Source organism: Anser anser (assembly GCF_964211835.1).
Source record: "Anser anser genome assembly, chromosome: 2".
In the NCBI taxonomy this organism is placed as follows: Eukaryota; Metazoa; Chordata; class Aves; order Anseriformes; family Anatidae; genus Anser; species Anser anser.
The window spans coordinates 155,118,523-155,135,403 of NC_139721.1; the positions used below are offsets into that span (position 1 = coordinate 155,118,523).

The 16,881-nt window shown below is 42.6% G+C and overlaps 1 protein-coding gene across 2 annotated transcripts in view; it reads right to left on the reverse strand.

Annotated features, from left to right (window-relative positions):
- Positions 1-16,881, reverse strand: part of LOC310895510 (uncharacterized protein) — a 94,775-nt gene that overhangs the window by 62,362 nt on the left and 15,532 nt on the right. For both annotated transcript variants that reach the window (XR_014580741.1, XM_083826975.1), the window contains 2 exons: positions 16,745-16,853; positions 1,416-12,339 (listed from right to left, as the gene is read on the reverse strand). Coding sequence is in view for 1 of the 2 variants with exons in the window: in XM_083826975.1 (XP_083683101.1) it covers positions 1,416-1,466 (51 nt within the window). In the remaining variant the exon portion in view is untranslated. The remainder of the gene's footprint in view (positions 1-1,415; positions 12,340-16,744; positions 16,854-16,881) is intronic.

Sequence of the window (16,881 nt, forward strand, 5' to 3'; positions counted from 1 at the left end):
ATGCGGATCCATTTTGCCACGCTCAGAAGTGCCAGCCAAAAATCCCAGCAGAAGCCCCAGCCCTCAGCTGAGCGGCAGTCAGGGAATCCCTGCCCGCTCCTCGGTTCCTGACTTCATACACCAGCGAGGAAAACGTGTGTGAGGCTTTTTATTAATTTTGTGACATTGCCTATGTAAATTAGGTTAATCCTGCACTTTAATCGAACAATGTCATCTCAGGTGCTTAATCATTTTTTCTTAGTGGTAGAGCACATCCTCATCATAGATTATAACGACCTCTAGGATCAGGAGCTTGAGCAAATAATAATCTACATTTCCCAATATTAAAAAAGTTCCAGCACCAGATATTTCCCAGGCATTTAAAAGGCAGAACGAAAGGAGTACGATGCAGTCACACTGGCTGTGCAATTCTGCTGGGGAATTGTTTGCAGAAGTTCCTGTTCAGTTCCCTTAGTTGAATTCACAGGTCACATAGCATTGCACCTTCCTCTTAAAAACTACTGCTGGAAAAAATCAACATTATCGGACTTGGAGAAGGAGGCATTCCCTTCAAAAGCCAGCAAAGCCTTTTACTACAGAACTTAATTAAAGGATGAAGAACACTTTGCCTGCCTCTTGAACATGCTGACATAAGGCACGAGAGAGACACATGGTACCATTTGTATTACGCCCCGACATCTCCCCTCCAAGCGTGGACAAAAGCCAGCTGCGAGCGCTTTGCTGGGGAGCAGGGAGGGGACAGGAGACCAACAGGTACCCTTTGCGATCTCCAGGTCAGGTGCAGGAAGTTATTCTCCCAGCGAAGCGCCCTGCAGACATCCCATTGCCCCATCACCACCTCTCCATCCCATCAGCAGCCCCCGGGGCACCGTGCATCCCCAGCGGGTCAAGCCAGCAGGCAAAACACACCAATATATTTCCATCAGCACAAGATGGCAACCAGCGCTTCTTCCGGGAGAGCAGCTGGCTTTTTCTTTATTTTTTTTTTTTCCTTTTTCCTTAATGGAGGGGGGAGCTGATTGAAAAGGCATCCCGAGTAGGATTTTTTTTTTTTTTTAAAGGCATCGAGACAAATGCTTGCACTAGTAATACTCAACGGCACGCCAGATATCCCCCCCACCAGCACCCCAACATCAACTTGGCGAAGTTGCCCGCACCGGAGAGCGATGCCCAGAGCGAGCCCGGCTCTGCCGACCCCCCAGCCGGGCGCCCCCCACCCCTCGCTGCCCCCCCGGTCCCCTCCTAACGGGGGGCAGCGCCGCAGCCTCTGCTCCTCCAGGAGCATCCTCCCTGGGTACCCCCGCACCCGAGGGTGGCCCGTGGGGGGGTGTCAGGGCTCCGAGCAGTGCCGAGCCCGAGCAGGGAGCCCCGACACTTACTTACAAGCACTGGAGGCGCCAGCCGCAGCCACTTACCATCATGTTTCCTTGCATTTTAGCGGTTTGAAACATTGCCTTTTCCTTCATTTTTTTGCTCTGTGCGTGCGTGCGTGTGCTGCTCTCCGGGAGTTACTTAATCCAGCGGCTGGAGCACTTTAGTGAAGAACTGGCGTGCACTTGCGATGGCTTTTTGGTGTGGAGTGGAGGGGACTACGAGCAGCAGAGGGGGAGGCTGCCTGCCTGATTTTCTTTTTTTTTTCTTCCCCACCCTTTCGACATATATTTTCCCTTTTGCCAAAAAAAATAAATAAATAAAATAAAGCAAGCAAAATAAAGCAAGCCCTGCCGGAGGGGAGGCAGGAGCTTGCAGAAGGGGGGTGCAGCTGGGCTCAGTCCCCTCCCAGCTGCAGCTTTTGCCCTGGGGAGCCGCCGGGGGGAGCGGGAGGGAGCCGCCCGCCCGCCCCCACCCCGGCCATCCCCGGCCACCGCCCCGGGCCCGGGAGGTCTCGGCGAGCCGAAGCCACCCCGGGAGACCGTTTGCAAATTGGGGGGGTGGATAATAAATAAAAGAGAGATGGAGAGGGGTGGCGGGGCGATGGCCCCCTCCCCTGGCCGTGCCCGACTCGCTGCTCTCCCGGGGGGGGGGATGCACATGTGTTGGTTTTTTTTGTTTTTTTTTCCAAACAGGAACAGAGGAAAAGGAGGGGGGGGGGGAGAGGAGCCGCCTCTCACGGCGTTAACTGTTCACCGGCTAGAGCCTGCGCGGCCCCTGCCAGGCCACGGCTGCTGCAAGGAGGATGGGGGTGAGGAATCCCACCGGCGGGGGTTAGCGGGGGATGCGCGCCGCCGTTTCCATGGCTGTCCCCCATCCTCGCCGCCCCCTGCCCGCCAGGAGCCCCCAGAAAAAGCCCAGCTTAGTCCCGGGGGGACGTCCCCAGTGTGGGGTAAGGGGTACGGGGTGCGGGGTGTCCCCATCCGGTGCAGCCGGAGCTCAGCCCCACAGTGGGGAAATGAACGCTTGTGCCTGCAGCCAGCGCCCGGGCAACCCTTTTGCTCCCTTCCAGCAGCATCCCCACTTTTCCTGGTTTTTTTTACCGCTGTGAGCCCCAAGGAACCTCTCTACCCCCAGCCAAGCCGCTCCTCCAGTGGCCGTTGGGAGATGCTTCTCTCCAGCTGCCCTTGCAGATAGGTGGATTTCCAGAAACAGCCCTGCCACACATCCCAAAGGCTTACACCTCAGCCTGCCCACGTGAAAAACTCCTTCCAGAAGAGCTGCATCTTTTTCTCTCTTCCCAGATTGCATGTGTGTCACTTGTCCAGTGATGCACCAGGAGTAATCACAGCCATCTCCAGGATTAGGTGCCCATCGATTTCATTTGGGACGGTCTTGCCCACTCCAAAGAAAAAAAGATACTCTGAGAAGTGAGGAAGTGATTTGCTTAATAGCTGAGCAGGAAAACCAAGAAGAAAAAGGTGTAGGCAGAAACTCTCTTCTTGTCACCCAAGGTTTAACCAAGGCGGTGGCTAAAGTAGAAGCTCCCTGGTTTTTCACTGGGTGAATTGCAGACCCTTCCACGAGTCCTTTTGCTGTGCTCATCTGTAGCACCTCAAACTCCAGGCCTTCACAGCTTGTAGCATCTTCTCATAGGCAATGGCCATTCATTAGGAACAGGAGACAAAGTGTGCAATCCCATAGTGGTGCTCACACCGTTTTTCTTTCAGCCATGATCCAACTCTTGGAAGATACTCAAATATAAAATCTCTCACTTATGATGTTAAGCATGTCTTGAAAGCAATGGTAATGAGGAAGTGAACACACACAAAGTGCTTTAGCTATGGTTAATTGTAGCCTCATTTCTGCCCAGGCTGAGATCCAAAGCCACTCACGGGAAATGCCGATGGCAGGTGATGCTGGTGCACCTGAGGTCTGCCTGTGTGAGCTGTCATACTGCAAAAATGCCACTCACTTGCACTTGAAACCTCGCTTACAGGTCTTGGTTATCTTCTCCCTTGTCTTTGTTTGGTAACCGCATACACCTGATACATGGTGCCTCTTGAGCAGGAAGTTCTTCATAATGTTTCTCGAATTTTTGTCTCTTGTTTTCTTTACTTCAATTTTTATGTTTTATCAAACAGTTCCTGTTGCATCTCAGTATTTTACCCTCAGGTGTTTTAATTATGTATGAATGCAGAATATTTGTTATCTACTTCACAGTTAGTAGTCCCATTTGCCTCTTGCTTTACTTTATATACCAATAGAATTAGTTACTGCATATTGCACTCTGGAAATAGTGGGTTTTGGATACTTTTCCCTCAGCTTTGGCATAATGCAGCTACTGGGTTTGCCTGTCTATTTTCATTTAATTTTTAATTTACATGCAATTGGAATAACCATAGCAATTGCCTTGATTAAAACAGCTTTGTTTAAAGTTGAACTACAGGCAAAATGCTTAGTTTCACCTTTGACATTATCCAGTTCTTGCAATTTTTTTTATTCTTTGACACCAACCAGGGCTCATTTGGCCAGCATTTGTACATTAGTGTGCTTCTACACCTACCACAAACTATGCTCACTTCTTCATAATACAGAGATTTCAAAAGAAATAGGAACCAACAGTCAGTGACTGCAACACAGTGCAAGATGATAACACTGCTGATGTTGGAGCAAAACCAAAATCTATTATGTGACAAATTCTTGATTTACCACTTTTAGTTCTCAGGTTTTTGAACTATTTAACACTTTGAGAAAAGAAGCAGTAATCACTTTATCTCTGAAAGCTTTATGGCCAGTGTCCACCCTTGGAGGTTTCCAAGATCCTACTGGATAAAGCCCTGAGCAGCCTGGCTCTGAGCTGGAGGTTGGGTTAGAGACAAGCCTAAATTATCCTGTGACCCATAAGATCAGAAAACTCCAAACTGAATGACCTTTTTTGTTACTGGCTGTACTCGGTTGCCATCCAGCCAGCAGGATACTTGATCTATATAAGAAAACAGAATGTCTCTTAAGGAAAGGACTTGCGTCACTTTCTAAGATGATTCCAAAACTGCAACCCTCATGGTCACAAGGACTTTGGCTTCTGCCTATCATGACTTTGGCTGCTGTTTTCCATATCTGAATCACTTCTGTTTCGCTGATGAAACAGCTAGGACTTGCTCTGGGATGTTGATGTGTGAGACTAAGTCATGCTCCAGACTTGTACCTTGAGCTGTGGCCAGGTGATTCCACTATAAATGGTCAATGGAGCAGTTTGGTAAATTTTAGGCAGCTACAGATGATATTACCACATTAATCTCTCAAGTATGTTAACCCCATTGGACTTCTTTTCATCTGGCATTCAATCTACTATTGAGCTTTTCTTCATGGATTTTCCCCAGGTAATTTTAATGGAAATACACTAGAGTTGCAACAAATACTTATTCTCACTGAACAAGGATCAACTTTTCACACCTAGGAAGTGAAATGGTGAATGCAGAAATGACCTGAAATTTCTTCCACATTTCTGTAGGGAACATTTTTGACTTTGAATGATGTGGAAAGATAACCAATCACCCTACGACCCAAGACAGTAACAAGACTTAAGATGTTAAAAAGCTTGCTGGTGGCTATTCTGAACTTAAGACTAAAGAAAGTCCAGAAAACTTCAATAAAAAATGAAAATATTTCTTAACCATGTCAGGCTTTTTATTAGGGAAAAATTGATAGAATTCATGACTTCTTGCATTTGCCATTTTAGTCCAAATGTACGTCCTTTGTCAGCAGAGTCACCGGACTATAAACATGGGAAAGTTCAGCCTAGACTCAGCTGACTCTCAACAGCAAGGTTTTAAGTGAAACCTCTTTATATATACATATATGCATAATATAATTATATATACATATCCATCCATTTGTATCTAAGGTACATACCAGGAGAAAAACCCTGGGAACTTGGGCTTCTTTTTATACCTGATCCGGAGATTTTCTCTATATCTCAGGTATTATGACAAAAACAATATGGCATCTTTATCTGCCAATATTTTTATAGGCCATTTTGAAGAAATGTGTTTTTCTCACTTCTATCACAGTATGCAATACATGGGAAAAAAGGAGAAAAAAACTGCCTTATAGAAATTTTATTCTTTGTGGGTTTCAGTACTCTGATGCAGACTTTCTTTATCTGAAAGGGAACACAGGCTACAATGCTTACATCCTATTCACAATACTTTATTTAAAGCTATGATGATAAGAGAGTGGGGGAATTTATTTTATCAAATAAAACCCATTCACTGCATTTGATGCTGGCTCTCCTTCTCACTAGCCAAAACAAGCCTGGGAACAGTCCTGAATAGAAAGAAAGAATTAGTCTCATGCAGTATTAGCTGGCTGCATAGCACTGACTCATTTATTCAGTATTTTTAAAGAAAAATGTTTTAAGTATGTAAGACTACAGACAAATACAACAACTGTTGAACTAAAAGTCAGTTCTGAGAGTATCAGCATTTTACTTCTTCTCCTTAATTTAAGGTCATTTTTTATTCTCCCCAGTAAAAGAATTTGTGTAATTTCAAAATATTTCAAACAACATTTTCTTCTAAGTCAAACCTTTCTGTGAGAATCCCATCTCTCTCCTGTCAGCCTCATCCCTCAGTCCTGCGATCAGGCTTCTCTCCACCCTAATTTCAAGACTGTGCTCTCTAAGACCAAGTCATAATATTGATGATCCTTATGGGTCCCTTCCAACTCGGGATATTCTATGATTCCATGATAATACACCTCCCCACCAGTACTCCCTCTCCCTTACTTCCTGGCAGACCCATGTTCACAGCACAGTGTGTTGTGGTGAGACCCACACCTTCTACCTTTCGTGGGGCAAGTGGGTTGAACTGAGCACTGAGGGGGGGCTGGTTTGCACTTTCTGTCACACACCAGTTTGCCATGGGAACATATTTTTGCAGAACTTGAAAATACTTACTCAGCCTTAAATCTAAAATAAACCTAGAGTTTCAAAAAAAAAAAACATTTCCTCTCCTATTGATACTTACTACCTATGTGTTAGTGTTTTGTTGTAGAAACCCTGAGGAGGAACCCCACTCAAAAACTCAGGATCAGAAGATCATTCAGGCTGGAAGGACCTCATGAGATCCCTACATCAACTTCCTTCCCAAGTAGGGTCATCTCTGACATTAGCCCAGGTTACTCTGGGCTTTATGAAGTCATGTCTTGAAATCCTCCAGGAATGGTGACTGCACAGCCTCATACGGCAACCTGTTCTAATATGTGGTCTAACAAGTGCCAAGAAAAGTAGATAATCACTGAGGGAAAGATCACTTGTAGTACTTGCTTTGCTATTAAGTTATAGCATGCAAGAGGGATAGGATTGGTGATATCCCAAATAGAATGGTTGAGTGTTACATTGTGCAAACTTAATGGAGGCCAAGAAAAGAACTTTAGTAGTAGTAAATAAATTCCATAATGATATTTAGTAGTACAACACAAAAAAGAGAAAAAAAAAAGAGTTACAAACAAGCAATTTTTTTCTTCCTAAGAGGACCAATTTTGAGAATTTTGTTAGTCAAGCCATGCTACATGTCTATTCTGAAAAACCCTTACTCAAACTATGCTGGAACCTTGCCCATGTATTTAAACAAAAACATGGAGACAACTGTAGTGATAATTCATTCTAGTAAAGAGAATACATTGGAGAGACAGATAAAGTAAATGAACTGTTAAATAAATTAAAAATTGACTTCTGAGAATCCCCAATTCTTCAAGAAATTAGAGTAATGACAGAGCGGCTGCTGTTAAAAAGTTAACATTTGCTAGCTCTTACTGCATGAGGGTACTTAAAACATCTTTGTTAACCCAAATAGGAGAGAAGAGGCTGAAAGGAGGGAAGTAATGTTATCTCAGATATGCTGAGGATAAGAAGTATGATAGGAACCACTGAATTTCAGAATGATTTGTCTTTGGGCCATTAATGATTTGTTTATTTATTTATTTTTAAAACCCACACCTACATTTTGGCAGGGGTACTGCCAACATTGTCACCATGTAAGGACATTCTCCCCATCTCTTCATGTTCTCCACCTTATTTCTCTGCTAGCCTGGCCATTTATTTCTCACCCCCCTGCAAAGGCACAACTTCACTCAGCGAGACGCAGGACTAAGCCACGTTACATGCCCAGGGAATTTGCAACCCCATAGCTGAAAACTGTTACCTTTGAGAAAAGACTTACCAGCATGTTTCTGTTACAGCAATAGGAATGTGTTTTCCCTAAGGTGCAACTGGACAGTTTATTTGTCATGTACTTACTCCATCCTGGACGAAACTGTGGGGGGTTCAACACAGCTGATTTCTTCTGACACTATTCAGACACTAAATGACCATGTATGTGCTTTGATATCCATCTCTTAGAAAACATGCTAATTTATTAGATTCACCAGGGACTTGTCTTGAGACACATCACTTCTAGACAGCTACCTGGAACGCAGTCAACTCCCCATTATCTGCAAGTGAATTATTCAGCTGCAAATAGACCATAACATTGGTACAGCTTGTTTTCATGTAGTCCATGACAAACCACAGAACTTACAGGCTCACGAAGGGCACTGCCTTCACGTTATGCTGCCACCTCAACTAGCCTAGACAGAAACTCACAGTATGCTTCATAAAAACATACCTGATGAGAGATCTCGTACTGAGATCCACAGTACTAATGGGTGTATAGAGCTCCCGGCCCACATGTCCTGCATTTCTACTCTATTAGATAGAAGCACTTGTGTCTGTTTTTCAAATTTTGAACCAAATGCTATGCTCTGGTGCTGTCTAACCTCTAAATGCCTCAGACACTTGAAGTACACTTACGGCATTCATACAGCATATAGGAAGTGAGGCTCAGATGAGCCCTTATGGACATACGTGCCCATATGGAACATGTGAGGTTACTTGCTAAGACAGGTGGTGTATATACTCCATTACACAGCCTGGGTGTGAGGCAACATAGACAACTGCAGGCTAGGACAGTAGGATCCAGAGGACTGCTCAAAAAAACTACAGATTCCCCTTTGAATCTTCTGTTTCTTCACACTTCCAGCTTCTAAACCCCATGAATAAAAGCTAAAAATATGCAGAATTCAAATAATTATTTTTTCATGAATGAAATTGATTGTTGAAGTTGCCAAGGGATTCAGAGTCGGAGGAAATGCATTCAGAATATAATTTCTGCAAAACGGAATGGCCTATGAAATTTAAATATATGGGAACGGTAGGACTGGAGAACAAGTCTGATGAGGAGCGGCTGAGGGAGCTGGGATTGTTCAGCCTGGAAAAGAGAAGGCTCAGGGGTGACCTTATCGCACTCTACAGGTACCTTAAAGGAGGCTGTAGCGAGGTGGGGTTGGTCTATTCTCCCACGTGCCTGGTGACAGGACGAGGGGGAATGGGCTAAAGTTGCGCCAGGGGAGGTTTAGGTTGGATGTTAGGAAGAACTTCATTACTGAAAGGGTTGTTAGGCATTGGAGTAGGCTGCCCAGGGAAGTGGTTGAGTCACCATCCCTGAAGGTCTTTAAAAGACGTTTAGATGTAGAGCTTAGTGATATGGTTTAGTGGAGGATTTGCTAGTGTTAGGTCCGAGGTTGGACTAGATGATCTTGGAGGTCTCTTCCAACCTAGATGATTCTGTGATTCTGTGAAAATCTGGGCAAAATCATTAGGCACACTCGTGACAACAGGAAAACATATCAAGCATTCTGAGACCTTGCTTTTCAGTGAGGTACCACTTTTGGTTAAACGGAGCTAGTATTTTTTAAATTTAAAAATTACAAGTTCTGTAGTAGAAATGACATACATGACATTTGTTATGACAATGACAAAGTTAATATGTTTAAGCAAGTATTCCCACTATTTAATGTACTTTGGATTTCCATCTGGACTTCACCAAATCCAGTGCATAAACAACAGATCACAGTGTCTTTGCTAAATTAAGAGTATCTTGTGCTACTTGGTTCTTCTAGCTGAAGTGGGTGCTTCAGAGTTTTAGAATCCAAGCACATACTAAGTTTCATAAAAGTATAACTAAAATATGGTATGCTAAAAGCAACATATGCATTAAGTTTTTTCATTAACACCAAATTGAAAATATTGACAGACTTGTGTTAAACATTGAAATTTTGTTATGAAATGGCTTTCACCCTCTAAAATATTTTTAATTCAATACCATTCTGACAGTTACTTTTTTAATGACAGGTACTTTGAGGACGCAAAAAGCATCAAAGCCCCCTTCACACAGATGTTCACTCCTGACAGTGATTCCAGCCAAACTGGAAAGATATCAAAACCACAAGTCTGGTTGGAACCATGTAGAATCTCACATATATTGCCAAGAAAATGCAAAGCATTAAGACCCAAGCAAGCTTATCCCATTCAAACAAACTGAAGGCCTGCTGTTGAATCCCACAACTATGGCTAGGGTCTATCCATAAAGTTTCCTTCAATGTGCAACAACACTGTAAGTCAAGGTCACTATTGGTAAAAAATAGTACAGTTCCCACTCTACCCAAGAATGAACATTCTTTTTAATAAATGCCCCAGTGACAGTATATTGCTCAGAAGGCATTCTGCCTCTGCTATATGTTGGGAAAGACACTATTTCAATATTGTAGTCCTGTAGATAACTTTTATTTTGTGAGTATCAGTATATTTCTGTTTCTTTCATGAAACTGTATGGGTTCTTTTAGGCAGATAATTTAATGCTTGCCAACTCCCATTAATTTTGAGCTAGACTTTCTAGCCTGGAAGACATACTGAAACATTCTAATTTCAGATCATGTGGGTCTATGTTTTGATTAAAGAGCCAATTTTTTTTCTTTCATTGTGATACGGATGATTAAATTTCTTTGCTAATTATCTCTATCACCTCAGAACACCCTGTGCCTGACAAAAATATTTCAACAAAATAAGACTACATTTAATTGCATTACTCCTTTTATATGATGAGAGGTTGATATAAGCCTGTCAATTCACTTTGAATTCTCACTTTGAAGGTGATGTTAATGCTTCTTACTGTCAGATGATGTTCCTACAACACCTGCAGATAATTTTTACTTCACTTTTCAATGGACTTTCAATGATTTTCAGTACAGTGGATGACCAAATCTTGCAACATAGGCATTGTAATATACTATTTATTCTTCCTCGGTGCAAGTGGTGAGCAAGGCTCAAATTCTCATTTCTTTGAGATGAGGTATATAAATCCTTTTGAACAGTGGATATCATTCCTACGAGTAATCTGTATTGTGTATTGGTGTGCACCAGTTGCCAGGCTGGTGTTATGGAAGTGACCAAAATCAAGGATTTACTTAGTCTGTTGGGCCAATCACTTAACTTGCATTATTTGAGTTTATAAAGGTGTGACTTTTTTAGGGCAGGGCCTACTTTTTATAATGTTTCTAAAATGCTAGAGCAAACAGGGCCCTGACTTCTTTCCAATAACATAAAATATTATTATAGAATATAATAATAATATAGAATATATATTATATTAATATATAGAACATAATATTAATATAGAATAATGTCAGTTTGTCTCTGAATACCCAAACTGTTTAGGAAGACAGCAAAGGATCTGATTGCTTTGTTTTTTTCTAGACATCAGATTAGATTCCTAGCTTTGGGGAAGTAGCATCAAAGTTTAAACCTGCCTTGGACATCTTTTTCATTAAAAGATATGGTTGTAAGCTCTATTTTATTGGGCATCATAAATGAATACATTTTCTCAATTTGTGTTCCAATGCATCCTGTAGTGTATAATCTAGACACAGTCATTTAAATGTGGGGAAACAGCTAAGTAAGAAAATGGAGATAATTGAAATAAATGCCTGAAAAGCAGCGAAGAACAAGCCCTGGAAGTCTCATCAAAAAGAATAAGAATTATACCATTCTTCTCTTACAAAGATACATAGATATGAACCAATAAACCAAATCCACTGACTCTAACAAGTCTCAGGAAATTCAGCTATTAGCAACTCATTTAGAGGAGGTAAGTGGGAGTTCTGTAGGCTCTCTCAGTTGACTGAGGCAGATAGAGCATGTTTAAAGAAATAACCAACTTTAAAATGATAATGTTTTGATCCAATACAGTGATGCAGTCTGTAACTTGCTTTGGTATTCTAGAAAAAAATATGAGAAAAAATGTGCCTCATTGAATGGTTTGTCCCTCTCTTTCTGTAATTACCCCAGAGGACTAATGATTCAGGCAGCTCACCTGCCTTTCAGGCCACTCCGCACAGAGGAGCACCAAAGTTTGAACCATCCCTTCAGAGTAAAAGACTATGCCTGGGCTCTGGTGGGAAAAAGTGGCATGTGCTGGGATCTAATCACTCACCCTTGCCCTTATAGCTCTTTTGCATCTTGCACAGGAGAGCATAATTTCAAGCACCCTTTTGTGCACTACATCTTCTAGCTAGCACATTCCCTGGCTGAACCCAAAATCAAGAGGGCTGTAAAGACAGTTTCCCAAAGCATCGTTGAGCAAGGGATCTTGGCCAAGGCTGTTGGCAGTAGAAGACTTCAAGCTGTGGGCTCGATGGACAAGCAAACACCATGGCACGGCTGTGACGAAAAGCAGGAGGCTTTCCTGGCATGCCATGTGGAGGCTCTTTGTGATTGCAGTGGGCTTTCATTATCTATTTTGTTTTCTATTTCAGGCTTAGTTGTTCTCTCTCTTTTTTTTTTTCCCCCCCTCTCTAAGAGAGGAGTAGAGCTCAGTGGTTGGTTTGGCAAGAGAATATTTACGTACAATTTTTTTGTGTAACACAATATAATTAGAAAATGTAAATATAACTTAACTCCATTAGTGCACTGAACAATAAAAAGACCACAACACAGACTACTCTGGCTTTCCAGTAATTCATCATCCAAATTATACAGCACATCTCCATTAGGCAGTCCTTTTCCACAAAATTCATCTTGCCTTGTCATGGCTGAAAAACAAAAGCAATTTATTAAATATCAGCATACAGTATAAGTGACACTATGAAGTCTTGCTATGGAAAAATTTTTGAAGTAGACCTGATTAATACCTTCCCTTACAGACAAGAATATTTTTTATGATAAAATTTTCAGTAAGCAAAAATTCTGGTTTTGAAATGCAGCCATTTTGTATCAGGGGAACTCATATCCCATTAAATCTTTCCTATGGACCTGGCTCCTCGGTTAAATGGCATTTGCTTTCAACTACCATATTCTCCATCAGGTGCATTATACACATCCTGAACATGGACAACATGACTAGTGAAAAAATCTTAACCAGAAAAAATAAGGACATGAAAAGCTGAAGCATAGTTACAAGGTGGCAAAAACTTTTCCCTTCATCCCCCTCCAAATACAAGCAAATACACAAGCAAGAGAACAAAACAAATCCTCAAAAGAAAACATGAAAGGTTATGTGGAATGGAAATTCTGGCCATGAAAACATTTACTTACCAAATCCCACAAATTGCATCTCAAAATTGTTCCATTTAAAAATATTTGATTACCTATTTATTAAGTCCCTAATTTCCAGTGAATCCAAGACCTGTAAGCCCCCAATCACTGTTGCTTCAAGTGCAATGGTATAGGTTGCTGAAAAAATGAGGCTACCATTTCTCACAAAATAAGCTAAAAATATATTTTAAAAGAAAGACTTCTCTGAAGAGCACTTGCATATTTTATGTAAGAAGGGCTTTTAACTCCCGTGATAGCTACCTGCAAGATGTTATACAAAGTGAACCTATCTCAATTATCTTTTTTAAAGTCAAACAAAATGTATTATAGAAGTGCAATTGCTTGTTCCAAGGATGAATTAATGGCAAATTCAAAATGTAAATAGCACATATTAATAAATCCACACTATGAAAGGACACAAAGATCAAACACATGGCAGAATGGACAGAGGAAGCATTACCACAGTACTTCTTCAGTGGAAACACAAGGGGCAAAAGGTATTAAGGCCAGAGGAAGACTTGGAAGCCTAAAGCAGGACATGAGTGGAATAGACATAGAATCACGGAATCACAGACTGGATTGGGTTGGCAGCACCTCAGGGTCCCTCGGACCCAGCCCCTGCCCCAGCAGGGCCACCCAGAGCAGGGTGTCCATGCCCATGGCCAGGCGGCTTTTGGAGCTCTCCAAGGAGGAGACCCCACAGCCTCTGGGTAGCCTGGGCCAGGGCTCCACCACCCGCCCAGCACCGCTGAGCTGCCTGGGGGTCAGGGGAACCTCCTGGGCTCCAGGCTATGCCCACTGCCTCCTGTCCTGGCACTGGGCACCACCAGAAGAGCCTGGCTCCATCCTCATTATACCCTCCCCCTTCAGGTATTCATAGACATTGTTAAGGTCCCCCTGAGCCTCCTCTTCTCCAGGCCGAACAGTGCAAGATCTCTCAGCCTCACCTCATAGAAGAGGTGGCTCCTGTCCTCCATTTATGAACTCACATTGGACTCTTTCCAGTATGTCCATGGCTCTCTTCATGTTTGAATCTAAAGCCAAAACCATGAAAATTGCTGCTCAGCCCTCACCTTACCGTGACATCTCTTCAGCTCCATCAGCATTGGGTTTTGTGATATGCCAGGTTGCCCTGGGCTCATATACACACATGAATATTCATACATGCTCATTCTCATACATGCATAGCCATGGTGTTCCAAAGCTTGCCTGTGTGTTTGGGTTCCCTACTAACCAACATCCAGCAACCACCCTTCAGCTTTGGAGCAAGGTGTCCTCTCCTTAGCCCTTCCAACCCAGAAAAGCAGGGCCCCAAAGTCTTCTGGGGTCAAGAGTTACCAGACACATGCAGATATCCTGAAGAGCCAAGGAGAAGAAGAGCTTGGAAACAGTTTATAGGAAGAAAATTACCTTATTTTCTCATCACTTTACTAAGGCACAAAATACATCCTCCTACATCTGTTGTTGCAGTTAGAAGTGGTTTGAAATCCTAACCTTAGGCAGCCACTCTCTCTTCTGTCTCCCATTCACTTCCACACAAATGCTTGCTACCTCTTTGAAATTCAAGTGTTCACTGTTTTTACAAAATGCAGAGAAAAGTTCTGAAATGAAAACAGGTCTTACAAATCTGGGCCAAAGTCAAAGGAGAATGATTTGATGTAACTCCAATGCTGGATGAGACTGGCAATTACAGCTGTTATGCCATACTACTTATTAAAATCATTGCCATTTTCTTTAATTAAATAAAAAGTAAGCACTTTTTGGTAGAAGAGATGAAACTACTCCCCAGTCAGCTGTAATATCAAGCCTGTTTAAGAAGTTGCTCTGATACTATTTTCCTTTCTGTAAAGAATGTGAAATCGGAGTTGTTTATGAGATAGAGGTTCTTTTAAGTATGGGATCAGAATATGTTCTTTGGTGTTCTTTTTTTTTTTTTTCCTGGCATCCCATGGGTTGCTCTTGCCTCTACAATAAATACTCCATCTACTCTGTTTTCAGCTGAATCTGACTTCTGCGTGGATTTATGCATCTATGAAGTGAATAAATTAGATGTGAGCTGATATGATGGAACACAAGAGAAATTATTTAAATTATTTCCTTTCCTTTATAAATCCCACAGCTGCATTCTAATGCCATGGCTATTGTTTGTGAAGATAAAAATGGAAGACTACCAAATGAGGTAACACACTAGCTCTGTAATACCTAGAGAACTGAATTCTGAGCCAGGCTCCCATGCAAGGAAAATGGACACAGGTGTTTGTTCTCCTTTCATGTGTGTTACAGAAAAAGGAGTGTTTCTATATCCTAAATGAGTTGCTCTACACAACCCCCTGACCATTTCCATGCAATGTCTTCTCAATCCAGGTCCCTTTCTCTCCTCTCTGCCCATCTACTCCCAAGATGTTTAAAATGGCTTATCTTCGAAAATTATCAAGCTACCCTTTAGATATTCTTTCATTTTCCCAAATTATTTTCCATCACTTTTCTCTGTTTTCTCTATTAAAAATTTGTTTATTGGGCAGCTGTCAGGCCAGAGCTAACAATAGAGACCTACATGTATTTATCTACCAAGTAAATATTATAACAAAGGGAAGTTATAACAAAGGCAACATCTGCATGTTGCCCCACAGATTGGATAGTTCCAGCCTCTCAAGCAAAAGGAACTAAAATGCTGTGACATTTTTATGAATACGGAAGCAATTAAGTAATGGATGTAAGTTTGTAAATCTTATTAATTACTGGGGATTAATGCAGCATAAAAACCGATGGTTCAATGAAGACTTCTCTTGTCTATGCTATCACTCCACAGCCTCAGGCAAGACACAAGCTAGTTTTTGAAACATCTATAAATGGCCCAATGACTTCAACAGGGCTGAGTGCCAGGGAGCAGGAAAAACAGGGCTGCTCTACAAGGGAGAATAAGCCAGGAGCTGAGAGTGATGGGGTGCCTGAGCAGGGCCAGGGTGGTGACAGGCGACACCCACAAGGTGAAATGGTGGGTCAGGGCCAGGGCCATTCCAAGAGCTCCAGCAGAAGACTGGTCTGGAGATATGCTACTGACACTGTAGATGCAAGAGTGCATCCAGGGAGTGCAGTCAGTGCCAGGACAGCAGGAGACAGGACTGGGCTCAGGGCTGAGCTACAGCATAGCTCAGGTGAGCCCTGGATTTCTGAGCTCAACCTTTAATGGAGCTCCTGGGCCATGGGCAGAAGGTGTGGGCAGAGTTCCAAGAGGAGGCTGTTCAGGGCAGCCAAGGCTCATTAGCATACTGACAACCCTAATATAGCCTAATAAGGCCAAAAAACTTTAAGAACCCAGATCTTAGCTTCTCTGAATGTCACTCCATGGAAAAATAGGGCACTATTAGTTCTATTCCAGGATTATCCTTAGAAAAATATCATAAAAATTTATATGACACCATGATACCGGATCTTCTGACTACCTTAGAAAGACAGCTGGTCTGATGGTGCTAGAACAGCTTGGGCTCACAGGTGGAAAGATATAAATCAGAGGTGTTAACATAAAAGCTTGAAAGCTCCCCCTGTGACCTGCTCTCCTCTCTGCTACACAGCATCAGCACTACTCCTAGCCCACGGTCTGCCAGCCTGAGGGCAGAAACCCATGCAGTAGCCACACTGCAAGTTCAGAGGACTTCTTTCCCTGTCCCAGCAATGAAGCCACATTGATGCCACTGCCTTTCAGGCCATGCACAATCAAACATACTAGTGTTCGGGATTTATTCCAATAATATCAGTTACAGGACAAAAGTAAAGTCATTACCCTATTGTCAAGAAATGAATTTGCACCACAAAAACGCAACTGTTCAGCTGTTACTGACATACTCTGTTCTTGAATGCTCACTGAGAGAGAGAAAATAAATCACATTGAATAAGAGAACTTACAGGAATGATAGGAAACTTGCAGCCAGCAGACTGCTTCCAGTTCCTTCTGGCACTGGGCAGGGTGTATGCAGGAGGATGAATACCCTGTGTGCTGCTTCCATCTCCAGCCCTGTTCACAACACAGAGCTGTATCACCT